A 26,847-nucleotide genomic window follows, 5' to 3' on the forward strand; every position below is an offset into this window, starting at 1 on the left:
TATAATAAATATCCCCCAAAAATATATGAAAAAAAAAAAAATTTCCTCAGTTTAGGCCGATACGTATTCTTCTACATATTTTTGGTAAAAAAAATTGCAATAAGCGTTTATTGATTGGTTTGCGCAAAAGTTATAGCGTCTACAAAATAGGGGATAGATTTCTGGCATTTTCATTTTAATTTTTTTTTTTACTAGTAATGGCGGCGATCTGTGGTTTTTATGGGTATTGCGACATTATGGCGGACACATCGGACACTTTTGACACTATTTTGGGACCATTGTCATTTATACAGCGATCAGTGCTATAAAAATGCACTGATTACTGTGTAAATGACACTGGCAGTGAAGGGCTTAACCACTAGGGGGCGATGAAGTGGGTTAAGTGTGTCCTAGGGAGTGATTCTAACGGTGGGGGGGTGGGCTACCAGTGACATGACAGCGATCACCGCTCCCGATGCTCCTGCTATCCCCGGCTCTTAAAGGGGACGTACAGGTACGCCCATTTGCCCACCACTGCCATTGTGCCGACGTATATCGGCGTGCAGCGGTCGGCAAGTGGTGAAATTCACCGGCCTGTAATTGCCAGCTTCTACCTTGCTGCCCTTCCTGTGGGATAGGTACAATATTAGCTGTCCGCCAGTCATGGGGAACTTCTTCTGTTAGAAGAGACTGATTAAAAAGATGCGTTAAGGGTCCAAAGTTCTCTTAGAACTCCCCCCTGCTCGCTGGGGTTTCTCTGGCTTACCGTTCAAGTCGGTGAGCCCGAGGAACGATCCGACGTATTCGTGCGGCTGGCCATAGAGATGAGCAGAGAGGAGATTGTCTCTGATCATCTCTATGATCTTGGAGGGCCGGAGTGACGTCATGACATCACTTCCAGTCTAGGGCAGAAGTAAGCTGTTTTTTTTTTGTTTTTTGTTTTTTTAAGCAAAAGATTTTTTTTTTTTTCATCTTTTGCTTTCAAAGGTAGAGGAGAGATTTGGGATCTTATAGACCCCAGATCTCTTCATAAAGAGGACCTGTCATCCCTTATTTTTATTAGAAGGAATGTTTACATTTCTTGTAATAGGAATAAAAGTCATACAAATGAAATTAAAGGGACAGTGTAAAAGTAAAAAATAAAATAAATAGGATTTTTTTTTTTTTTTTAAAGCGTCCCCATCCCTCTGTTCTTGCGCGCAGAAGCAAGCCCATACGTAACCCACGCGCGCATGTTCGCACCACACATGTGAGGTATCACCGCAAACCTTATAGGGAGAGCAATAATTCTGTAACTCTAAACTGGAAACCTGTAAAAATGTTAAAAGTGTCGCCTATGGAGATTTTTAAGTATTGCAGTTTATCGCCATTCCACGAGCGTGCGCAATTTTAAAGCGTGATATGTTACTATCTATGTACTCAGCGTAACATCATCTTTTATACCTTATCTAAATTTTTGTTATATATTGTGTTTTTTTTTTTTTTTTTTTTTGCATTAAAAATTTATGAACCTGTATTCTTTCCCAAAATTTGCATTTGAAAAAATGCTGCGCAAATACCGTGTGACTTAAAAAATTGCAACAATCGCCATTTTATTCTCCAGAGTCTCTGCTAAAACAAATTAAAATAAAATTATAATATTTGGGGGTTCTAAGTAATTTTCTTGAAAAAAAAAAATACTAATATTTACATGTAAACAAAAAGTGCCAGAAAAGGCCGGGTCTCCAATTGGTTAAAGGAAATAGGAGAAGCGATCTTCCTGGGGGTTACCGTGCGGGCGCGCTCCAGAGTCCGGCTTTTGCGTCCACAGACACAGAATGCTGGACTCGGCCCCGCCCCTGGCGTCTGCGTCATTGGATGTGAGTGACAGCAGCGGGAGCCAATGGCTGCACTGATATGAATTTATCCAATCAAGAGCCGAGACAACAGGAAGAGCAGTAGAGCGCGTCTCCACCGTGGGAACGAACGGGCTCAGGTGAGGAAAATGGGGGGGCTGGGGGGGGCCCTTTAAGCTGTTCAGTTCAGTTCCTCTGTCTCCAGAAATCTTAGAAATTAACCGTCATCTGGAAGTAGTTTATTATTTTTTTTATTTTTGCAGGATTGGTGGGTTTTTAGTCCACTGAATTTAATTATCCTTTTCAGTAAGTTTGGTTTAACTAGGGGGCAACTATTTTTTCACACCATGTCATTTGGTGTTGGAGAACATACACTGTATTACCAAAAGTATTGGGACGCCTGCCTTTACACACACATAAACTTTAATGGCATCCCAGTCTTAGTCCGTAGGGTTCAATATTGAGTTGGCTCCGCCCTTTGCAGCTATAACACCTTCAACTCTTCTGGGAAGGCCGTCCACAAGGTTTAGGAGTGTGTCTATGGGAATGTTTGACCATTCTTCCAGAAGAGCATTTGTGAGGTCAGGCACTGATGTTGGATGAGAAGGCCTGGCTTGCAGTTTCCTCTCTAATTCATCCCAAAGGTGTTCTATTGGTTTGAAGTCAGGGCTCTGTGCAGGCCAGTCATGTTCCTCCACTCCAAACTCGCCCATCCATGTCTTTATGGACCTTGCTTTGTACACTGGTGTGCAGTCATGTTGGAACAGGAAGGGGCCGTCCCCAAACTCCTCCCACAAAGTTGGGAGGATGAAATTGTCCAAAATGTCTTGGTATGCTGACGCCTTAAGAGTTCCCTTCACTGGAACTAAGGGGCCAAACCCAACCCCTGAAAAACAACCCCCCACCATAATCCCCCCTCCCCCACACCATAATTCCCCCTCCACCAAATGGTTTGGACCAGTGCCCAAAGCAAGGTCCATAAAGACATGAACTTTAATGACATCCCAGTCTTAGTCCGTAGGGTTCAATATTGAGTTGGCTCCGCCCTTTGCAGCTATAACAGCTTCAACTCTTCTGGGAAGGCCGTCCATAAGGTTTAGGTGGGTGTCTATGGGAATGTTTGACCATTCTGCCCGATAGGGCCGGCACCACTATAAGGCAGCTCAGGCAGCCGCCTTAGGGCATCAGGAGAGGGGGGCGCTAAAACTGGTGGGGTCATCAAGAACTGCTTATGCTGGCGCGGGCTCTGCTCACATATTTACTCAGCCCAACACAGCTGATGTGGTGCACGGTGACAGGTAGCAGTGAAGCACAGCTGGAGGGGAGGGGGACTGTGTGTGAACTTCAGCTGTTGCCACTGTCACGAGCGTCCACTTGCTCTCCCGCCCCTCTTCCTCCTTCTCCTCCCGCTCATTCTTCTTCTCCTCCCTCCCGCTCATTCCTCTTCTCCTCTCCTCTCTCATAGATGAAGGTGAACACACCAGCTTCTCTGCCTCCAGCTCACCCCCCCCCCACCCCCGCAATAAGTAAGCCCCTCCTACCTGGGCAGTAGAAGAAGTCTTCCTGCAGTCCTCCAGTCTAGAAGAGAAAAATCGCAGCTGAACTGGAGCTTGTGAGATGAGAGGATTAGGGGAGGAGCTGAATGAGACCAGGGGGAGTGGTCAGCAGGCACAGGAGTCGGCATGGCAGGGAACTCCTGTGGAAGGTTGGGCAAAGAATTGTGTATTATATCTGACTGTCTCTGGTTCTAAAGCCTGCCCCACATGAACATCATAAGACCTGAGGATTAGATGGTGTATGGGGACAGAGAAGGAGACATCGGAACAGAGAAAGGAAACAAGAGAGATCAGAGATGGGGACACTGATGGGGACACCTACTTCATGGGGTACTCTGGCGGGGAGAACTCTGATGAGGACAACCTGCTCTATGGGGGCACTCTGATGGGGACACCCGATCTATGGGGTCACTGATGGGGAAACCTACTCCATGGGGTCACTGATGGGGAAACCTACTCCATGAGGTCACTGATGGGCAAACCTACTCCATGAGGTCACTGATGGGCAAACCTACTCCATGGGGTCACTGATGGGGAAACCTACTCCATGAGGTCACTGATGGGGAAACCTACTCCATGAGGTCACTGATGGGGAAACCTACTCCATGAGGTCACTGATGGGCAAACCTACTCCATGGGGTCACTGATGGGGAAACCTACTCCATGAGGTCACTGATGGGGAAACCTACTCCATGGGGTCACTGATGGGGAAACCTACTCCATGGGGTCACTGATGGGGAAACCTACTCCATGGGGTCACTGATGGGGAAACCTACTCCATGAGGTCACTGATGGGGAAACCTACTCCATGGGGTCACTGATGGGGAAACCTACTCCATGGGGTCACTGATGGGGAAACCTACTCCATGGGGTCACTCTGATAGAGAAGCCTAATGTAAAGAGCACACTAATGGGGGACACAGATCTATGGGGGCACTCTGATAGGGACACCTGATGTAAGGAGTACTCTGATGGGGACACCTGATCTATGGGGACTTTCTAATGGGAACACCTGACCTATGGGGACTTTCTGATGGGGGCACCTGATCTTTGGGGGCCCTCTGATGGGGACACCTGATCTATGGGGACTTTCTGATGGGGACACCTGATCTTTGGGGGCCCTCTGATGGGAACACCTGATCTATGGGGGCCCTCTGATGGGAACACCTGATCTATGGGGACTTTATGATGGGGACACCTGATCTATGGGGGCCCTCTGATGGGAACACCTGATCTATAGGGGCTCTCTGATGGGGACACCTGATGTAAGGAGTACTCTGATGGGGACACCTGATCTATGGGGACTTTCTGATGAGAACACCTGACCTATGGGGACTTTCTGATGGGGGCACCTGATCTTTGGGGGCTGTCTGATGGGGACACCTGATCTATGGGGACTTTCTGATAGGAACACCTGATCTATGGGGACTTTCTGATGGGAACACCTGATCTATGGGGGCCCTCTGATGGGAACACCTGATCTATGGGGACTTTATGATGGGGACACCTGATCTATGGGGGCCCTCTGATGATGACACCTGATCTATGGGGGTCCTCTGATGGGACACCCAATCTATGGGGACACCTGCTCTATGGGGACACTGTGATTGGGACACCTACTCCATGGAGACACTGATGGGGACACCTGCTCCATGGGGACACCCTAATAGGGACATCAAAGGGGTACTGTGATGGGGATACCAGATCCATGGGGGAACTCCGATTGGGACACCTAAACTATGGGGGCAGGCTGGGGAGGAGACGGGGGGGCGTGACCGGATGCTGAGGTGAGGGAGGATGCTGTGGCCGAACCTAGCCTTTGCCCCTCGCTCCCGTTCCTACTCCTGACTTGAGGACATAGCGCGGCCCGAAGGAGACGCCGAAGAGGGGGAGCACCTGGAGTGCCTGGAAGCCGTCGCGGTTGTGACACACCGCCTCACACAGAGCAGAGCTGGGGCTACTCGCACGGACCTCTCCCGAGAGTGGTATCAGCGGCGCCTATCCCAGTGAGAGAGGGAGGCGCCGACACCCGGGATTGAGCAACGGTGCTGGAGAGCCCCTGAAAGGACCGAGCAGCAGAGGATCCTGCCCGCAGCGCTGGAGGGGTGAGTAGGCTGTCTCTTGCATACTCACCCGCAGTACACCTATACATCTATAGCTGCTAATCCGGTGGGGGCAAAAAAAAGAGGCACACAGACCCAGGACAGAGTGGAGTCTAGCACTGTGTTGAGAACAACAGCACCCTGTCGGCATGACAAGGAAGAAGGGGATGGAGGACGGGCCAGCTCAGAAAGGGACAGGGGCCCCAGGAACTCGCGGCACCAAGGAGAAGGGGAACCAAGTGGCTGCTAAGTTGGAGCGCTTTTCGCATACCCCAAACCAAACTCCTAAAAAGGCCAGCAGTACAGGGGGAGGTCAGCATCAAACTGGCCACCCTGGGAGGAGAAGTCAGATCCAAGAAAATGGGACTTTGGCAGCTATACCACCAGTGGGCCCGGTAGCAGGAGGGGTCCCGGAAAGGCAACAGGTCTCGGGTGCGGAGGGGGCAACAGGGGGAGGCCAGTGTGGTCTGGCAAATGAGAAGGAGCCATCCCTGAATGACATTCTTCTGGCTGTTAATAATTGCAAACAATCAATCAACGACCTGTCTGAGCAACTCAAGGGCATTAGAGATGAATTGCTTGCCGTCAAAGGGGAGGTGAGCGTGGTTTGTACCCGGACAACAGCTCTTGAGGAGAGGTTTAGTCAAATGGAGGATGATGTGTATCCATTAAAACAAGAAACTATGGGGGCACTCTGATGGGGTCATGTGATGTGAAAGGGTACTCTGATGGGGGAACATGATCTATGGGGGCACTCTGATGGGAACACATGGTGTTAGAGGGCACACAGATGGGGTGACCTGATATAAAAGGGACACTCTGATGGGGATAAATGCTGTTCAAATTCTAAAGAAATTGTATGTTTCTAATTTTTGTGGGGTTCTTTTTCAGGGGTTGGGTTTGGCCCCTTATTTCCAGTGAAGGGAACTCTTAAGACGTCGGCATACCAAGACATTTTGGACAATTTCATACTCACAACTTTGTGGGAACAGTTTGGGGATGGCCCCCTCGCTGTTCCAACATTCCACCAAGCAAGGTCCATAAAGACATGGATGAGCGAGTTTGGGGTGGAGGACCTTGACTGGCCTGCACAGAGTCCTGACCTCATCCGGATAAAACACCTTTGGGATGAATTAGAGTGGAGACTGTGAGCCAGGCCTTCTCGTCCAACATCAGTGCCTGACCTCACAAATGTGCTTCTGGAAGAATGGTCAAACATTCCCATAGACACACTCCTAAACCTTGTGGACGGCCTTCCCAGAAGAGTTGAAGGTGTTATAGCTGCAAAGGGCGGAGCCAACTCAATATTGAACCCTCCGGACTAAGATTGGGATGTCATTAAAGTTCATGTGCTTGTAAAGGCAGGTGTCCCAATACTTCTGGTAATATAGTGTAGATAGATATTGCTACTGTGTGTAGAACATGATAAGGAGATTTCTTATACTCACATTTACAAGACAAGACGCCAAGAAAGGTGATGAGATTCACCAACACTGCAACCACTATGACCGCGATAGCACCTCCACTAATCCCTCTCGTTCCTCTCACTTCTTGATCTGTAATATAAAGCAGAAGACAATACTGAGATCAGGTCTCTCTACAAAAATAGTTAAGACAAAGGTGAGAAGCATTTGCTCAGCCGTGACTGTATTTTGCTTAATTCTGAGATTTTGGAAGATCTTCAGCTCCATCTAGTGGCCATAATGCTGTACTTTTCCTGATTAAAGTATTTCAGGAAAAATACCACATTATGGCCACTAGATGGAGCCAATGATCATTAGGAATTTACTGTATGAAGCAAAATACTGTCAGAAATGGTTTACGGATGAGTAATTGCTTGTCACAACAATTTATTTAATTTTTTTAAATAGACCCCATTAGTGTCATAGCTGGCTCACCATGTGCCGTAACTAATACAAGACAGGAAGACTATCTGGTTGAATAAAGAGCCAATCACAGGTGGGCTTCCCCTCCCTGCAGGAGGTCATATAGCCGCACTACCAACCTCAGCAATAATACTGCAGCCTGATTACCGGCTCCAAGGCTTATCTACCATTTCTTATCAGTGTCTGTTCTGGGTACATCCTGAAGATGGACATAAATACATCACAAGTACTATTCAAATGATTCATCATTTTGGCCAAGTCGATCAAATAAATTAAAAATTGAGTGATGTGTAAACTCCGTTCACGATGAACTATAATAAATGAATGCTTAACCACTCGCTGACCTTTTTCTGACATTTGTTGCTTACAAGTTAAAATCAGTATTTTTTTCTAGACAATAATTACTTAGAAACCCCCAAACATTATATATTTTTTTTTTAGCAGAGACCCTAGAAAAAAAAATGGCGGTCAGTCTTCAAATGCAATTTTTTGTGAAAAAATACAAACTAATGAATAAAAAAACAACAAAACAAAACAAAAAACACCAACAATATATACCCCAATTTTCTTGTGTAATCTGAAAGATGATGTTATGCCGAGTAAATTGATACTTAGCATGTCATGCTTTTAAATTGCGCACGCGCATGTGGAATGGCGCCAAACTACGGTACTTAAAAATCTCCACCGGTGACGCTTTAAAAATTTCTACAGGTTACCAGTTTAGCGCTACAGAGGAGATAGCCTTATAAGAAACATTTGCGCTAAGCGCAAATGCGTGAGCAAAGCGCTTTCCCCGACTTGTTCATTCCCCGACTTAGTTAGGGTAGGCGGAACACTTTGATAGGGGTGGGTTAGCCACGCCTCTTGACCCTTGACCACTGGGGACACACCTTTGGAGCAGGTCCCTATTCCAATTCCTGAGTTCTGAACTTGTTCTTCAAGGGAAAACCCTAACTCCTAAACCCAACCCAAACCCTAAACCCCAACCCCAACCCTAACCCCAACCCCAACTCTAAACCCTAAACCCTAACCCCAACCCTAAACCCAACCCCAATCCTAAACCCTAACCCCAACCCTAACCCCAACCCCAATGCTAAACCCTAACCCCAACCCCAACCTTAACCCCAACCCCAACTCTAAACCCTAAACCCAACACCAACCCTAAACCCTAACCCCAACCCCAACCCCAAACCCCAACCCAATCCCTAACCCCAACCCCAACTCTAAACCCTAAACCCAACCCCAACCCTAAACCCTAACCCCAACCCCAAACCCCAACCCTAACCCCAACCCCAACTCTAAACCCTAAACCCAACCCCAACCCCAACCCCAACTCTAAACCCTAAACCCAAGCCCAACCCTAACCCCAACCCTAACCCCAACCCCAACCCCTAACCCCAACCCCTAACCCTAACCCCAACCATAAACCCTAATCCCAACCCTAAACCCTAACCCCAACCCCTAAGTTCTAACCCTAACCCCAACTGACCTTTGACCTATGAACTTTAACCCTAACTCCACTTTATGACCCCCCCCACCCTAAAACCCCTACCTTTCCCAGATCCTGCTCGGTTTGTCGGAAAAATTGAAAAAAAAAATTTGTTCGGCTCTCTTGCTTCGCTCACTCGCCACCTAGAAACTTGTAGGACACACTCTGCAGCCTTATAAAACAAATTTGCGCAAAGGCGCAAGCAAAGCTCGTGCAAAGGGCTTTTCCCGACTTGTTCATCACCTGACTTAGTTGGGGTAGGCGGAACACTTTGGTGGGGGTGGGGGTGGGTCAGCCACGCCTCTTGACCCTTGACCTATGGGAATACGCCTTCTGACCTTTGGAGCAGGTCCCTATTCCAATCCCTGAGTCCTAACCTTGTTCTTCAAGGGAAAACCCTAACCCCAACCCTAAACCCTAACCCCTAACCCTAACCCCTAACCCTAACCCTAATGTATAATGCTAGAATTATTGCTCTGGCTAAGATATTTTCCTCACATGTGTGGTGCAAACGCCGTTTACATATGTTGTGTGACCTACGCATGCGTTCACTACTGCGCACGAGCACGCGGGGCCCGGGGGGGGGCGCTTTTAACGCTTTTCATTTTTTTTTTCTATTTTATTTATTTATTTTTTTCTGATCACGTTTCTTGCTATTGCAAACAACCCTTTGCGATAACAATACAGCATGACAGGGCCTCTTTATGGAGAGATCTGAGGTCTACAGGACCCCCAAATCTCTATTCTACCCTTAAAAGCAAGGGTCTTAAGAAAAAAAAACAAAAAAAACAAAACATGTTTACATGGCCTGAGAACCGGAAGTGACATCGACGTCGCTCCGGTCCTCCAAGGGCATAGAGATGATCGGTGGCCATCGCTTATCTCTATGGAAAAACCCTGCAGACGCCGGAGGGTTCCCGGAGCTACCGATTGGGAATGATAGCCTGGAAACCTCTTCCGTCGCTTCTAAAAGTGATCTTGTGAAGAATCCACCACTGGAATCACGGGGGGGTTATGGCATCTAGCCGCAGCTATAACCCCGGTATTTAACGTCAAACTAATGACGTCAATTTACAGTTAGGCGGTCAGCAATAGACGTTCTAATCTCGCCTGGTTCAGCAGCGATCTGCCCAGATTCGAACCATGTATGGGTAGGCTGATCGATCAACTTGGGTATAACCAGTAGACATGTGCACTGACAAACAATTTGTTCGTTTTCGTTTCATTAGTTTTTTTACTTTTTTCGGAAGTTCAAAAATTCTGAAATCCGGAAATTTGGATTTTCAAATGTCCGAATTTCCGAATTTTCAAATTCCGAATTTCCGGAATTAGAAAATTCGGAAATTAAAAAATTTGAAATTCCAAAAATTCGAAAATCGGAAAAAAAAAAAAAAAATCAGTAAAATTTGAAATAATAACTACCTATTAAATTCTAGGTATTGGAATTTCCTTTCAAATTTGGCTGTTAGTGAATGTTAAGGAATACGAATTTATCTGAAGTTATGAATTATCCGAAATGACGAATGCCGTACTCGTTACGTTTACAAACATCCAAATTTGAAAGGAAATTCCAATACCTATAATTTAATAGTTTGTTATTATTTCAAATTTTACTGATTTCCTTTCTTTTTTTCAGATTTTAGAGTTTTCGGATTTTTCGAATTTTTGAATTTTCGAATTCAGAAATTCGGGATTCGAAAATTCGGGGATTCGGAAATCCAAAATTCAGAAATCCGAAAATACAGAAATTCGGAAGTCTGAAATTCGGAAATTTGAAAATTTCGAAATTCGAAATTCGGAACTAAACAAATTGCACATATTTAATACCCTGTAGGATTATGCATGCAATTATTGCTAGCAGCTATTATAGCCCCTAGCAGTAATTGCTGTGTTTTCCTGACGGGGGTGGCTCCCCCCACCTCCACCCAGCTGGGAGAACACAATGGCTCCACTGGAGGGATTCCCCCATCAACACTGTCTGTATTGATGGGGGAATCAAGCGATTTTTCTTTCTGCAACCCGTGGTTGCAGGACAGAAATTTGCCCCATCTATGGCTGGCTTTACACTCATTATTTGGTATTATCATGTTCAGTTTGAACATACTTACCAATCACAGTGAGCTTCACAGCAGTGTAGTGAATGGTGTTGTTCACCAGCACCTCTGCCCGGTAGTCAGCCGCGTCTGACTTAATCAGATGTCTTATGGTTAGGCTTCCCGTAGATGGATTTATTTTAGCACTCTCTCTGAGACCATAATAGGCAACATCTACCGATGGCTGAAGTTGTGCCCAGGCAAGTATATAAGGGCCCCTCCACCAGCTGACCTCTGTGGGGGTTCCCGAGTACTTTGGTGTGAGTATGACGCTGTTGCCTGTTGATTCTTCCATGACCTTCGCCGAATGAGCTGCAGAGGGATCAGAGAAAAGAGACATCATAGACAAGAGAGAGGTCAGAAGGTTGGATCAATATATGGAAATGATTCCACCACCTTTATTATTCACAGCATGGCACGTGTTCGGAACTCCACACCCAATGTGTCCCAGTCTGGTGAGAGAACCTTCCAGAAGGTGGTGATGGATCGCACAGTTGGAGCACCTTTGATGTGAAGTTCAGAACACGCGGGGCTGTAGATAATTCACCTAGTTTAAGGTGGTGGATCCATTTCCAAGAATATTCTTTGTGTGGTGAATGAATAATGATTACACAGCAAAATTATTGACTTTGCTATATTATATAATATTATTTGTAACAAATATCTGAACTTTAGCGCTGGTTTAGTTGTGTATAATATTATATTATTGTAATCACTTTTCACATTATAAGGATTTATAAATTGTTGATTTGTTGGATGACGCTGTTGTAGGGGATAGGGTTTTATTGTAAGTGTGAACTTGGATGGGGTGAAGGGAGCATGGGATACCCCAAAACTGGTAAACTGAGGACTTTGAGGGCTCCTCTCTATCCTGTTGAGTTGCATGAAATGTCACAGAGTCTCTAATTTTGAAGGATGATTAGAACTTCTCCCCAAAGGACCAAAAGCTACACACAGTCACAATCTTCCAGCATGTGGGCCATCTACTCACACTGACATGGCATCATCGGTTGCCCTTCCTCCCAAATGAGGGAGACACAGACTCACACCACCATAGGATAGCGGGGCACTTTTTCCCCCAACTTCCTCCTGGTACTTTCCAGTGAGCTTCTCCACACTTAAACCGATTCCAGGACTAAGCTTTACAAAACAGGCCCCCCTAGCTAAAGCTCCAGCTGGGACCTTGATGTCTTTCAGATGGCACCTCCAATAATCCTACCCAAGGGGCCAAGCCCTTGCACAGGGGACTCCTCCAGTCTTAAAATGTCACACAGTCTCTAATGCTGAAGAATGACTAGAACTTCTCCCCAAAAGACCAAAAGCTACACACAGTCTCTATCTTCCAGCACTAGGGCCATCTACTCACACTGCCATGGGATCATCGTTTGCCCTTCCAATATCCACTCGGCAATCTTCAGTGAGGGAGACACAGACTCACACCACCATAGGACAGCGGGGGGGGAACTTTTCCCCCCAACTTCCTTCTGGTACTTTCCAACGAGCTTCTCCACACTTAAACCGATACCAGGACTAAGCTTTACAAACAGACCTCCCAGCTAAAGCTCCAGCTGGGACCTTGATGTCTTCCAGGTGGCACCTCCAATAACCCTGCCCACGGGGCCAAGCCCTTGCGCAGGGGACTCCTCCAGTCTTAAAATGTCACACAGTCTCTAATGCTGAAGGATAACTAGAACTTCTCCCCAAAAGACCAAAAGCTACACACAGTCTCTATCTTCCAGCACTAGGGCCATCTACTCACACTGCCATGGGATCATCGGTTGCCCTTCCAATATCCACTGGGCAATCTTAAGTGAGGGAGACACAGAATCACACCACCATAAGAAAGCGGGGCACTTTCCCCTCCAACTTCCTCCTGGTACTTTCCAGTGAGCTTCTCCAGACTTAAACCGATTCCAGGACTAAGCTTTACAAACAGGCCCCCCCAACTAAAGCTCCAGCTAGGAATTTGATGTCTTCCAGATGGCAGCTCCAATAATCTTGCCCAAGGGGGAACTCCTCCAGCAGGACTGGACCCAGGAACTCTCCTCTCCTGCCTTGGCCTCAGACTATTTATGGGATTTTCAGTCACCTACTAGACACACCTCTCCAGGAATTGGCTGGGCTTCCATAAATATTCAGGCTACCCACTCTGTTCTTCTGCCCACTATAATTCTATAATCCTCTAGAATACAGGAGGGAGTAATCAGAGCAGCAGCCTACGACACACTGAGCCGACCAGAAGAATCAAAACCCTGCCCCACTGATTACAGGAGAGCCAAACTATATCCAACCACCAACCTGCACCAATCTATGAGGGTGCAACACCTGAAACCTTTCATTGGAGTCAACGGTGAAAGTGAAAGGTGGGTTTAGGTCATTTTTATGGGTGTAATGGGCCTTCAATGGCTCCTGTAGCTACAGAAGCTCCTATCACCTCTGCTCAGGGCTTTTTTTTCTCAAACAATAAGTGCTGGAACTTAACCACGGCCCCACAAAACCCCTTCCCCTACACACACCCTCCAAATCACATCAAATAGTGGGTGTGTTCAGTCAAATTTCACGAAAACAGTAGGAGGGTCTTAAAGGGGCATTAAATACCAGGATTGCATTACATACAGAGTGCAGAGCTGTCACTTGTAAACACAGAAACCAGACTTCTGTGTTTACAAGTGATTGTGGTGAGCAGGCACCAAAGGGTCTGAGCCAGAGGTGGTGGAACTGAGTTCCACCAAGTTCCCCCTGAAAAAAAAGCCCTACCAAGTGTTTAAAATAAAGGCTCCTCATTAGTCATTAATAAAATTAAAAAACATAAAGTGATATTATACAAATAACGATCAAATGCACAAAACTACAAATAATATTAGACGGCTCCTGAGAACTCTGTTCTTTTATGCTATGAGGGTCATTCTTACCTGGAAAAAGACCTCCAAACCTCGGAGAACGGAAGAGGCAGACTGATTGCGTGTTATTCACCTATGGCAATAGAGGCCGATCACAACAATTTATCACATCCTGGACTAGGACTTCCCAGGACTTATCTGATTTCACGGTACATCATCAATATTCTTAGGATTACATTCTCATTTATTTCAATTCATTTGTAAACATTTAACCACCCTCAATACATCCTCGCATTAAAAAAAATCCTCTAAATAAAGACTTTTTTTTTTTTTTTCTTGCCTAAACAGCTCAACAAGTAAAATTAGGGGTAAGGGTCTATTTATAAAAAAAAACCTGTCAGAATATGACGAGCATTTGCTCGGCCCCCATGAATTCGAACTGTATTGTGTTTATTGCAGAGATTTATTATGATCATCAGCTCCATCTACTGACCATAATGCATTACTTTTTTCTGATTGTAGTATTGCAGGAAAAATACCGCATTATGAAGCTGAAGATGGTAAGAAATCAACATATGAAGCAAAACGCTTTGTCACGTTCATCCAAAAATGTGGGTTTTTAACAGACCGCTAAGGGTGTCTATAAGCCAGTAAGTCAGTAATTTTGCATTGCAATCAACTTTACCAAAATCACTCCACCCAACCCTTGTACTACTACAGTTTTATTCAAATTTTAAAAAGTTGAGTGTAGCAAAAACCACCCATAATATCTGCAACAAATAGGCGGAGCTGGGAACCCAGAGGTGGTGATATTGCTGATATAAAAAGGATGAGAAGGCCCGGCTTGCAGTCTCCACTCTAAACAAGGGCGGCCCGTCCATTCAGGGAGCACAGGGGCCCAGCCCCTAGGGTTGCCACCTTTTCTTCAAGCCAAACCCGAACACTTTAGCGGCCTGGGACAACTTTGGCTGCCCCAAGGAGAGTAGTAATGTGGTGCACATTGTGTGCCACAGCGAACAGTGGGTGTGGCCAAATTGCTGTTGCTGACATCATCGCCCTGCCCCCCAGTGATGCCAATCCTACCCCCAAACAGCATCCCACAGCTCCCGAATGCCAACAGATTTGTGTGCAACTATCTTGGTTACTTGGAGAGCCACAGCCCAGTCTGAGTAATGTGTCGGGTGTTTCAGTCCACCTGAAACCCGGACACAAGATTCAAAACCCGGACAGGTGGCAACCCTAGCTGCCCCCCAGTCCATCGCCCCCCCCCCCATCCAATGCATCCGGCCCCTTTCAGGACACCGGTGCATGGATTCTGGCTCTAATCGGCTTCAATATAGAGTGGACTCGGGTCGCAGAGAGTGCACTCCGATCCCACCCAGGTGTGTTACAACAGCGAATTCGCTGTTGTAACGCTGATCCTCCTCCTGGCCAATCAGGAAGCCGGTTCTGACAACGGTCACCGATTGTCTGAAAGGAGAGGCGATCCTGTTGGACACCTAGGAGGAGGAGGAGGGGAGAAGCTGGAAGCCGTCATGGAGGAGAGGACACGGAGCCGCTGCACCACGCCACCTGCCACCCGCCGCCACCAGTGGGGTAAGTGTCGGACCGACCGGCAAAAATAGCGAGGGGGAGTGGGTGGTGGGGGGTGTTTGCCGCCCCCCCCCCCCAATAAAGCACTAGCCACCACTGACTCTAATTCATCCCAAAGGTGTTCTATTGAGTTGAGGTCAGGACTCTGTGCAGGCAAGTCAAATTCCTCCACCACAAAACTCGCTCATCCATCTCTTTATGGTCATTTTAGAACAGGAAGGGGCCATCCCCAAACTGTTCCCACAAAGTTGGGAGCATGAAATTGTCCAAAATGTCTTGGTATGCTGACACCTTAGGAGTTCCCTTCACTGGAGCTAAGGGGCCAAGCCCAACCCCTGAAAAACAACCCCCACACCATAATCCCCCCTCCACCAAATGATTTGGACCAGTGCACAAAGCAAGGTCCATAAAGACATGGATGAGCAATTTTGGGGTGGAGGAACTTGACTGGCCTGCACAGAGACCTGACCTCAACCCGATAGAACATCTTTGGGATGAATTAGAACAGAGACTGTGAGCCAGGCCTTCTCGTCCAACATCAGTGCCTGACCTCACAAATGCGCTTCTGGAAGAATGGTCAAACATTCCCATAGACACACTCCTAAACCTTGTGGACAGCCTTCCCAGAAGAGTTGAAGCTGTTATAGCTGCAAAGGGCGGGGCCAACTCAATATTGAACCCTACGGACTAAGGCCGCGTACACACGAGCGGACTTTTTGGCAACAAAAGTCTGACGGCCATTCCGTCTGACTTTTGAACGGACTTGCCTACACACGATCACACCAAAGTCCAACGGATTAGTACATGATGACGTACGACCAGACTAAAATGAAGAAGTTGATAGCCAGTAGCCAATAGCTGCCCTAGCGTGGGTTTTCGTCCGTTGGACGAGCATACAGACGAGTGGATTTTTCGACCGGACTCGAGTCCGTTGGAAAGATTTGAAGCATGTTTCAAATCTAAAGTCTGTCAGATTTTCGACTGGAAAAGTCCGCTGCAGGTCCGATGAAGCCTACACATGGTCGGATTGTCTGCCGGACTCGGTCCGTCGGACCAGTCCGGTCGAAAAGTCCGACCGTGTGTACGCGGCATAAGACTGGGATGCCATAAAGTTGATGTGTGTGTAAAGGCAGGCGTCCCAATACTTTTGCTAATATAGTGTATGTTGTATGAATTGGAAATATGAGTGAACTTCAAGGACAGGACTGGGTCAATCTTATGATGACTTATGAAGGTTTTGGGCAAAAGGAAAAAAAGGGGGGGGGGGATTCTGGCAAAAGAAAGTTCATTGCAATATGTTATAAGCAAAGTAATCTCTATATGTCTGAAACTTAGGGGTGTACAAATATGGGTTTTAAAGCCAGAGTATCTATGTAAAATTGTTTTAATGAAAATTTGATTTTATATTCAAAATTGTGTATGATAAAAATGGAATTATTTTTATAACAATTGGTTATGGTTCTGGCTGCAAGAAAGTTCCATGAGAGAATTCTTATTTTTTTTCCTAGCAAAAAACCCTCTGAGGATCCATTTAAAGTCCATCACACTTTTAAGAACCACATTAATATTGATGTTTCAAACAGCTCTAATAAATTCCTTTAAATGGCAAAATTTTACCGAAATTCCCCAATTTTTTTGCCTAAAATTCTGCTCGTTTTTTTCATTCCTACCCAAATTTAAAATAGAAACCTCTACAATAAATTTACAAATTGTCTTACATTATGTAAAAAGATCTGTGGGGGAAATGAAACAACAGTGTGATAAAGCTCAGACGTAAGCTCCCTTCTTTGGCCCCCTGGCCAACTCCAGGATGACTCCTTGCACAGCAGTTGGAAAGGTCCCACTAGAACCATCAATGGTGCCTGGGGGTCAGAGAATGGCAGCTTCCTTCTGAGACTTCTCCCGTCTTTATTTCAGATTCCCATTAAACGCTCTTACCGAACACAATGAGCCTGATACGTGTGACCTGATCCATATTATTCACCACCGCCTCCGCCCGGTAGTGCCCCGAGTCCTCCTCAGTCAGGTTTCTTATGGTCATGTGTCCCGTAGAAGCATTTATAGTGGTGCGATCCGAAAAGTGGTCGAATTTGGGGTAAAGATAAACTCGACTGGAATGCCCCAATTTGATGTCCACGAGGATACGTCCTTTGAACCACCAGCTGATCCCAGACGAGTCCCCAATATACTTCGGTACCAGAGTAATATTGTGTCCAGCCGATATTTCTATGTCTTCTGATGAGAAAGAGAGAGTAGAGTGGAGAGTTAAACCTTCTACACGGTTTATATTTAACTATAACCAACTATATTGCATGACTGACCAAGGGCACATGTGATACTTGTATGTTTAATCCTATCTATCTGTCTTTGTATTTTGTTTTAGTTACCATTTGATGGAGATGAAAACAATGATCTCTTGTTTGTTACATTGGTATGGGATATGGAAGTCTGGTCCTGAGGAAGTGTAAGACCATTAAACAGGTCAACACAGACCCCGCAGTACTGTTGTATTGGTCGGATGTTAGACTACGTAACAAAGTCTTTGGCTAATCTCCATATATTCTATGTAGTCTATGCCTTCCATGTGGGGGGGGTTTATGAACATGAGTTGTTCACATACTTTTATTTGATATTTTATATGTTTTTATGACGTGTACATTTCTTTATTCCACCAAAAAATTAAGGGACAGTGTAAAAATAAAAAGTAAAATAAATAAGGAAAAAAAAACGGGATTTTTTTCTACTCACCGTAAAATCCCTTTCTCTGAGTTCATTGATGGACACAACACTTCCAGTCTTGACCTTAGGGTTATATCGCCACCTTCAGGAGTAGGACTAGGCAGAATTTAAAAAAAAAACACAGCACCGCCCAGGGGCGGTCCTCACGGGCAGTAACCCCCCACTCTGCTACAGGATGCTCAGTTTGTTATAAAGCAGTACAAACACAAACAGGAGGGGCGGGTGCTGTGTCCGTCAATGAACTCAGAGAAAGGGATTTTACGGTGAGTAGAAGAAAATCCCATTTTCTCTTTCGTTCATTGACGGACACAGCACTTCCAGTCTTGACCTTAGGGATGTCCCAAAGCAGTGCCACAACGAAGGGTGGGAACACAGGGAAAAAAATTACCAAAAAATAAACTCAACCCAAACAAAAAAAAACCCCCATAAGGGGAGCCAAAACCTCATACGGCCGCCTGCAAAACTTTGCGGCCGAAACACGCATCCGAAGATGCCCCAACATCCACCTTGTAAAACTTGGTGAAAGTGTGTACTGATGACCAGGTAGCCGCCTTGCACACTTGAGAAACGGACGCTTGATGCCGGAAGGCCCAGGAAGCACTAACCGCCCTGGTAGAATGCACCGTGATGGGAAAGGGGGGCACCCGCCCCCTGATGGCATGAGCCTGGACAACAATCTGTCTGATCCAATGAGAAATAGTGGCCGAAAAAGCCGCCAGGCCCTTCCTCGGACCAGCCACAGTAACAAACAGCGAATCCGACCTTCGAAAAGGAGCAGTAGCCGACAGATACAAATGGAGAACCCGAACCACATCCAAAGAGTGTAAGGCGATCTCCTTGGGGTGAGACGGTCAAGGACACAAGGAAGGAAGCACAATGTCCTAATTTAGATGAAAGGCAGATACCACCTTAGGAAGAAACGAGGGATGCGGACGCAGCACCGCCTTAGCCTTGAGGAGAACCAAATAGGGAGACTTGCATGACCACCAGCTCAGAAACCAGCTGAGCGGATGTAATAGCCACTAGAAAGGTCACCTTCTGAGAGAGCGTGAGTAAGGGGATCTCCCTAATGTTCTCGAATGGTGGTGTCATGGTTATGCGATAGAGTTTGTCGATCAGTATACCTGTCTCCATGTGTTCATCTCTAGAGACCAGCTGACCCTCACCTGACTGCTTTTGTAACCTCTCCTCTAAGCATGGCCCCACCCCAGGCCCTATCAGGGAACCCTATATTAACCTGTGCACTGCAAGCCAGCAGTGCTGATCAACCATTGTGTGTTAGCCTCTGTGTGTACTTGCTGTGTTTCCTACATCTGATTCCTGTTACCGACTTTGGCCTGTTCTTAACTATTCCTGTCTGCTCGTGACCCTGACCTTTGGCGTGTTCGCGACCATCCCTGTTTGCCTGTGACCCTGAACCTTGGCGTGTACTCTGTTGTCCTTGTCTGCTTGTGGCCCTGACCTTGGCTTGTCCCTTACTTTCCTTGTTGTTCCAGCCTGCTGCCTCCTTCCTCTTCTCCTGTAGTCTACCGTGAGCGTGAGCTGTGAGACCCTGGGGGCCGTGACCTGGAGCCAGACTGCAGCGCAGTCCATCCTTACCATTAAAGGCTCTGGTGAACACCTGCTGGCTCTTAGACTCCGCGCCCTGGGGAATCTATGCTCTAGCTCCCAGTGGGATCTGTGTCAGTGATCCAGTAGACCTGCTTCCTGAAACCTCCCCGGGTTCAATCCGCAGCAGTCAGCCGTAGGGTCCACTACCTTGCGGTGCACTCCTGATCCCAACGGTGTGCATCTGTCACCCAGCCCCTAGGTGACCTGACATGTGGCTTCTGGAGTACTGAGAGCACCAGGTTCAGATCCCACGGAGGCAGTGGCGGACGTACCGGGGGAGTCACATGACGAATCCCCTGAATAAACGTGCGCACCAATGAGTGAGCAGCTAATGGCCGCTGAAAAAAGATAACCAGAGCCAATATTTGCCCCTTGATAGTACTCAAAGCAAGCTTCTGATCAACACCACGCTGCAGAAACACAAGGATCTTAGATACCGAATAGGAACGTGGATGTCACCCCACAGCCTCACACAAAGAGATGTAAGCCTTCCAGGTGCGATGATAGATCTTCCGAGAAGTGGATTTATGCGCCCTCAACATAGTGGGAATCACAGAAGCCGGCAACCTCCGGTCTCTCAGTACCTGGCTTTCAATAGCCATGCCGTTAAAGCCAGAGACAGTATAGCAGGGTGGAATATTGGACCCTGGGACAGAAGTTCCTCCCACACCGGCAGCCGCCAAGGAACGTCCGCCACCATCCGTACTACGTCGGTGTACCAAGGACACCGAGGCCAGCCTGGAGCGATTAGAATTACCAGAATTCCCTCGGCCTCTACCCTGCGCAGCAGATGAGGAAGGAGCTTGAGAGGAGGGAAGTTGATAATGCCTCCATGAAGCCACTAGCGCATCTGACCCGTCCACCAAGGGTTCCCTTGTTCTGGCCACAAATCTCAGTACCTTCCGATTGAGATGAGAGGCCAAAAGATCCACGTCCGGTGTGCCCCACCGCAGACCAATGTGTCAAAACACTTCCGGATGCAGCGACCCCTCCCCATGGCAAAGCAACTGACAGCTGAGGTAGTCCGCTTGCCAGTTTTCTACGCCCGGAATGTAAACAGCTGAAAGAGCCGGCACATGAAGCTCTGCCCACTGCAGAATGTGATAGACCTCCAGCACAACTGCTGAACTCCTCGTCCTCCCCTGGTGATTGACGTAAGCCACTGCCGTCACATTGTCCGACTGGATCCTGACCGGACAACCATGCAGCAGCTGCGACCAAGTGGAGAGGCATAACCTGATAGCACGCAACTGCAGAATGTTGATTGATAGGCGTCCAGCGGCCCTGGGCTGAACGAAGGCCCAAAACTCCCCCTAACCGGCCAGGCTGGCATCTGTGGTGATCACCGTCCAATGGAGAGGGAGAAAAGACTTCCTGGACCGTAGAGCCAGGGACCGTAGCCACCAAAGAAGCAAAGCCCTGGTTAGATGGCCCACACAGATCTGACAATCCAGAGATGCCAGGGATTTGTCCCATTTGGATAAGATCTCCCTCTGCAAGTCCCGAGTGTGAAACTGAGCATACGGAGCCGCCTCGAAGGTGGATACCATGAGGCCCAGAACTCACATTCAAAAGCGCAGCAACGACCACTTGCGGGACAACAGCAACTGCACCGTGGAGTGAAGGGTCTGCAGTTTGATCAGCGAAAGAAAAACCTTCACCCTTGCAGAGTCCAGAATCAACCCTAAGTACTCCAGGCGTTGGGTCGGGAGCAACACAGACTTCTGGAGATTCAACACCCAGCCGAACTATTGTAAGGTCTGCATGGTGATCGCCACATCGTCTCTCAGTTCTGAGGCTGATGCCGCTCTCAGGAGGAGATCGTCCAGGTAGCCCATGATCGCGGTCTCCCACTGTCTCAGCAACACCAGAACCGGTGCCAGAACCTTGGTGAAGACCCGTGGTGCCGACGCCAGGCCAAAAGGGAAGTGCCACAAATTGATAGTGCGCTTCCCCGACCACAAATCGCAGGAACCGCTGCTGCCTGATGCAGATGGGGACATGCAAGTACGCATCCTTGATGTCCAGGGAGGCCGGAAAATCACCCTGATGAAGCGTAGTCACCACAGAACGAACAGACTCGATCCTGAACCTCCGTACCCTCACAAAACAATTGAGGGCCTTGAGATCCAGGATCGGATGAACCCCTTCCTTCTTCGGAACTACGAACAGATTGGAGTAGAAACCCCGAAACCTTTCCGAAGCAGGTACAGGAACTATCACCCCCCGGAATAGCAAGTCCTGTACTGCCCCAAACAAGGCTGCAAATTGGGTCTTTATTAATGAATTATTGTTATGAATATCCTGGTAGTGTGAGGGGACATCCGGTGTTTTGTCTCTGGAGGGTCATAAAGGATTAGAAGTCTTTAGAGTTCACCATTGGCTACGGACCAAGAGGGAGGATGCAGACGTGAGACGTCTGACGGGGGGAGGGGCCCGAAGGTGGTGCCGGAGCGGAGGACGTAGGCGGGCAGGTCTGAGCGGGTCGGCGTCTATGAGGCGAGTGGCGAGGTGAGAGATCGCTGCAGCCTCATTCCATGCAGGGCTGAGAGGAAGCGGTCTGCGTCCCGGTCACCTCCAGCAACGGTAAAGGAAAGGATCCCTGTGTGTAACGCCCAGCAGAGGAGAGAGATCAGCGGGCGGAGAAGGGAGAGTCCCCACTAGACTCCCCATGCAACAGCGTCCCACAGCTGATCCAGTATCCATTGAAAGGAAAACAGCTGAGCAGCGGCATCTCCCCCCCTGGCCCACTGAGCCCCGGAACAGATATGACCAGTCCTTGGAAACACTGGCACAATTTAAACAAAGGATTGGGTGAGTTTAAAAAAAAAAAAAAAGAAAAAAAGCACAGATGAAGATTACATCCCCAGGTATGTCTGTCTTTTATCTGATGAACTGACACTGTAAAACGATATAGCCTGGTGATATGATATGCGATATAAAGAAGGAGGAAGGAGAGGAACAGACCATATAAAGAGAACGTTTTTTTTCCCCCATTTATTAACTGTTTAAATCCCTCAAGTACTTCGGGGAGGAGAAGGGGAAATTGTAACCGAAATCTTAGAGTTACAAAGGCTCTACTTGGGGCCTGCCTCCCGGATAGACGGAGACTGTGTACAGTTTTGTAGCTCTGGGGGAGGGTGCTATACGGAGTAGCAGAAGTTGATGAATAGGAGGAAGGAGGGTAAGCAACTGCCGATTGGGATCTGTTTAATCCAAAGCAAGTCCAGGTGAAGTATGAGAGGACGTAATCAGAAAACAGCAGAACCCAAGACCCCTAGGGAGAGCCTCAATACAAGCACAATACAGAAATATCTCAAGGAAGTGACCACCAAAAGTCCAGCTGCTGATATGAAACAAGCAGGAACAAAAGATAAAAAAACACAGCTGAAACAAAAAGGGGGACAGGGGGAGAAGCCCAGAGAAGACATGGAGCAAGAGGGTGCTGGCATTATGAATGACTCAGAGGAGATAAGAAATACTATGTCCGTTATTAGCAAAGCAGAGATGACAGAAATGTTCGCAAAGCTGGAAAATGTTATCAAAACAGAAATCTTAAGCGTGCGGTCGGACATGAGTCATCTCCTACGCAGAGTGGAAGAAATAGAAGAAACTACGGATGTCCAGGCGAAAGAGATACGGGACTTAAGAGAGCAAATGAAGAAAATACAAGATGAAAACCGTTTTCTGATCTACCAACTAGAAGAACAAGAGAATCAAATTAGAAGACAGAATCTGCGCATAAGAGATCTCCCTGAACAACAAAATGAGGACCTGAGAGATAAGCCTCAGAAAATTTTCAACCCGCTCCTGGGAAGAAGGGAAGACGAGGTCCTGAGGATTGACAGGGTCCACAGGATCAGAAAACCCCCAAATTTAAGGCAAGATATCCCCAGAGACGTAATAGTAAAGTTCCACTCATATGAAGATAAGGAGAAATTATGGTCCAATCTCAGAGGGGCGTCACCCCCTAGTTTTGTCAACAAAGAGCTAAAAATCTTCTCAGATCTATCTGCAGGAACATTAGCAAGAAGGAGGCAATTAAAACCCCTGCTGGATCAACTGAAGAAGGCCAACTTGAAGTACAGCTGGGGGTTTCCAACATCCCTGCTAGTGACAAAAGAAGGTAGAACTTATAAAATGAAGTTTCCGGAGGAAGTGCGGGACTTTTGTGGAAAATTGGGGATTACCCCACCAGAAGCACCCATTTGAGGATAAGAGGACAAGAGCAAGTAGAAGAGAAGGAAGGAGAATTGGAGGACCCTTTTTTTTTTTTTCCTCTCTCCTCCTCATTGCCTCCTACTCTGTGGGTATGGATGGAGAGTTAGAGTGACTAATGAGACTCCGTGTTTATGAATTGTGGGGGGAGATGGGGTTATGGTATAGGGGTCAATAGCAATATAAAGTCTCAGTGCTGGAGGGGATCTACGACCCGCTGGGATCGCGCGCCAGGGCCCCGCTAGCCCACTTCCCTGCCACATGATGTGGTTGGGAGGAGGGCACCGGAGGCCACCGGAGGAGCGTCACCCCTGGGGAAGTGGCTCGGGATATGAGATCCAGTTGGTTCCATATGGACGGGCCAATGGCTGGTTGGGCCGGGAGGGGAGGGAGGGGGAGGGTTGGGAGGGGAGGGATGGGAGGGGTGAGGGGGGAGGTAAACTGCAGAGAGGGAGCACACAGAGGTTGCCAGATTAAGAGGGATGAAAAATAGATATGCATGATTTAAAAGTACTGTCCTACAATGTAAAGGGTCTGAACTCCCCAGGAAAAAGACACAAGATCCTTAGGGAGCTCCAGCATTACAGAACGGATGTAGCGTTCCTACAGGAAACACACTTGAAGCAGGGTTCAAATATTACCGTATATACTCGAGTATAAGTCGTTACGAGTATAAGTCGGGGCCCTAATTTACCGCAAAAAAATGGGAAAAACTTAGTGACCCGAGTATAAGACGAGGGTGAGAAATGCACAGCTCCTGTAAGTGGAAAAGAGGGTCAACAATTCCCATTTGCAACCTCACTGTGCCCATTTGCAGCTATAGGTCCCCCAAACTTCAAACTCGGTAGTTAAGGGTTCCTGGATGCCCCCTAGCTGCAGCCAAAATTTGGGGTCTCTGAACCCAAAGGGTCCCGAAATGACATTGCTGCAGATGGACACAGTTGACCAACTTTGGGGCCCCGTATCTTGGGGCCACTTAGTGTTAGGAACCCCAAATTTGGTGTGCAAACCCAGTGGAACTAGCACCATAAAATATCCAATGCTGGGGTTTCTAGCACCAAGTGTCCCCGAGATACAGGGCCCCAAAAATCGGTTCAGAAAATGTCAAGCACTTTTCTGCAGCAGAGAATGACATTTTCCAAACCAGGTTTGGGGCCCTGTATCTCGGGGCCACTTGGTTCTAGGAACCCCAGCTTTGGATATGTTGTGGTACCAGTTCCACTGGGTTTGCACACCAAATTTGGGGTTCTTAGCACTAAGTGGCCCTGAGATACGGGGCCCCAAATTCGGTTCAGAAAATGTAAAGCACTTTTCTGCAGCATAGAATGACATTTTCCGAACCGATTTTGGGGCCCCGTATCTCGGGGCCACTTAGTGCTAGGACCCCCAGCTCCAAAGTCGGTTCGGAAAATAAAATTTTTTGCTGCAGAAAAGTGCTTGACTCGAGTATAAGTCGAGAGGGGCACTTTCAACACAAAAAAATGTGCTGAAAAATTCGACTTATACTCGAGTATATACGGTAAGTTATTTTCACCACGAATGCCCACCTGGTTCTACAGCGATACACCAATGAGCAGATCCAAGGGTGTTGCAATAGGGTTTTCTGACTCCGTGAAATTCTCAGAGATGGGGAGATTGACGGATCCAGAGGGCCGATTCTTGTTTCTAAAGGGTATGCTAGATAATAAAAAGCTTACATTGGCGAATGTTTATTGCCCCAATAAAAACCCGACTTTACTTTTGAAGGGGATGCTTTCTAGGTTGTCGGATTTTAGGGAGGGAGAGGTGGTGTTGGCGGGCGACTTCAACTTCTGCCTGGACCCAGAACACGATAGTACGTCCCGGGCACAGGGGACAAGTAAGGCTCAATTGAAAATGATTAAAAAACGGTTAAATGAAAACCACTTAATAGATGTGTGGAGGTTGCAACATTTAAAAACTAACTACTATACCTTCCTATCCCCTGTGCACGGGACGTACTCGATGCTTGATTATTTAATGTTGGAACACAGTTTGGTGGACTCTGCCGAGGAATCCAGAATAGAGATCACATCATTGTCAGACCATGCGCCAGTCTCATTAAGGATCAGAATCACAGAAACACAAAGACAGCCGTATTCTTGGAGATTAAATGAAAATTTATTTTTGGACCCTAAAGTGACAGAAAAGATTAAGGAGGAAATAGAATTCTTTTTCAGAGTCAATGATGTAGGAGGAATCTCGCCGGCGGTGTTGTGGGAGGCACATAAAGCGTATATTGGGGGGGGGGGTGTTGATTTCGATAGGGTCCGGGCTGAAAAGAAAAAGAAGAGAGGAGAGAGAAAAACTCATCGAGGAAATCCAGATATTAGAACAGGGCCATAAAAAATCAAAAGGCCTAAGCCAGGACAGATACCGACAGTTAGTTGCAAAAAGAGAAGAGTTGAGAGACAGCATGGAACAAGACACAAAAAGGGCTCTTAATAAAATATCAAAGGATAGATATGTCTGGGGTAATAAAATAAGTAAACATCTGGCAGGGATACTGAGGAAGAAAAGAGAAAGGAATTATATCACAAAAATACAAAATAAAAAAGGAGAAACAGTAGGTTCAAGCAAGGGAATAGCGGAAGAATTCAGAAAGTATTATAAGGATCTATACTCCATCAGACAAAAGGTTATAGGAGAAAGCACCAAGGAGGAGAGGATGGAAGATTTCTTAAAGGAGGTGGAGGTAAAGATATCTGAAGAGGAGAGAGACCTCCTCGACAGACCAATAGAAGAGGTTGAGATCCTTGCGGCCCTTAAAAGTACACCCAAGGGGAAAAGCCCTGGTCCCGACGGATTCACTTCATCATATCTGGAAAGGTTTAAACAAATTTTAATACCTAGACTAAGACACTACTGGAACAAACTGGGTCCAGACT

At 47.1% G+C, this 26,847-nt stretch overlaps 1 protein-coding gene across 3 annotated transcripts in view; it reads right to left on the reverse strand.

Moving 5' to 3' along the window:
* Window positions 1-26,847, reverse strand: part of LOC141129496 (uncharacterized) — a 59,755-nt gene that overhangs the window by 3,007 nt on the left and 29,901 nt on the right. For all 3 annotated transcript variants that reach the window (XM_073617556.1, XM_073617557.1, XM_073617555.1), the window contains 3 exons: window positions 17,312-17,608; window positions 10,956-11,252; window positions 6,921-7,028 (listed from right to left, as the gene is read on the reverse strand). In XM_073617556.1, coding sequence (XP_073473657.1) covers window positions 6,921-7,028; window positions 10,956-11,252; window positions 17,312-17,608 — 702 coding nt within the window. The remainder of the gene's footprint in view (window positions 1-6,920; window positions 7,029-10,955; window positions 11,253-17,311; window positions 17,609-26,847) is intronic.

Source organism: Aquarana catesbeiana, linkage group LG02, assembly GCF_042186555.1.
Source record: "Aquarana catesbeiana isolate 2022-GZ linkage group LG02, ASM4218655v1, whole genome shotgun sequence".
In the NCBI taxonomy this organism is placed as follows: domain Eukaryota; kingdom Metazoa; phylum Chordata; class Amphibia; order Anura; family Ranidae; genus Aquarana; species Aquarana catesbeiana.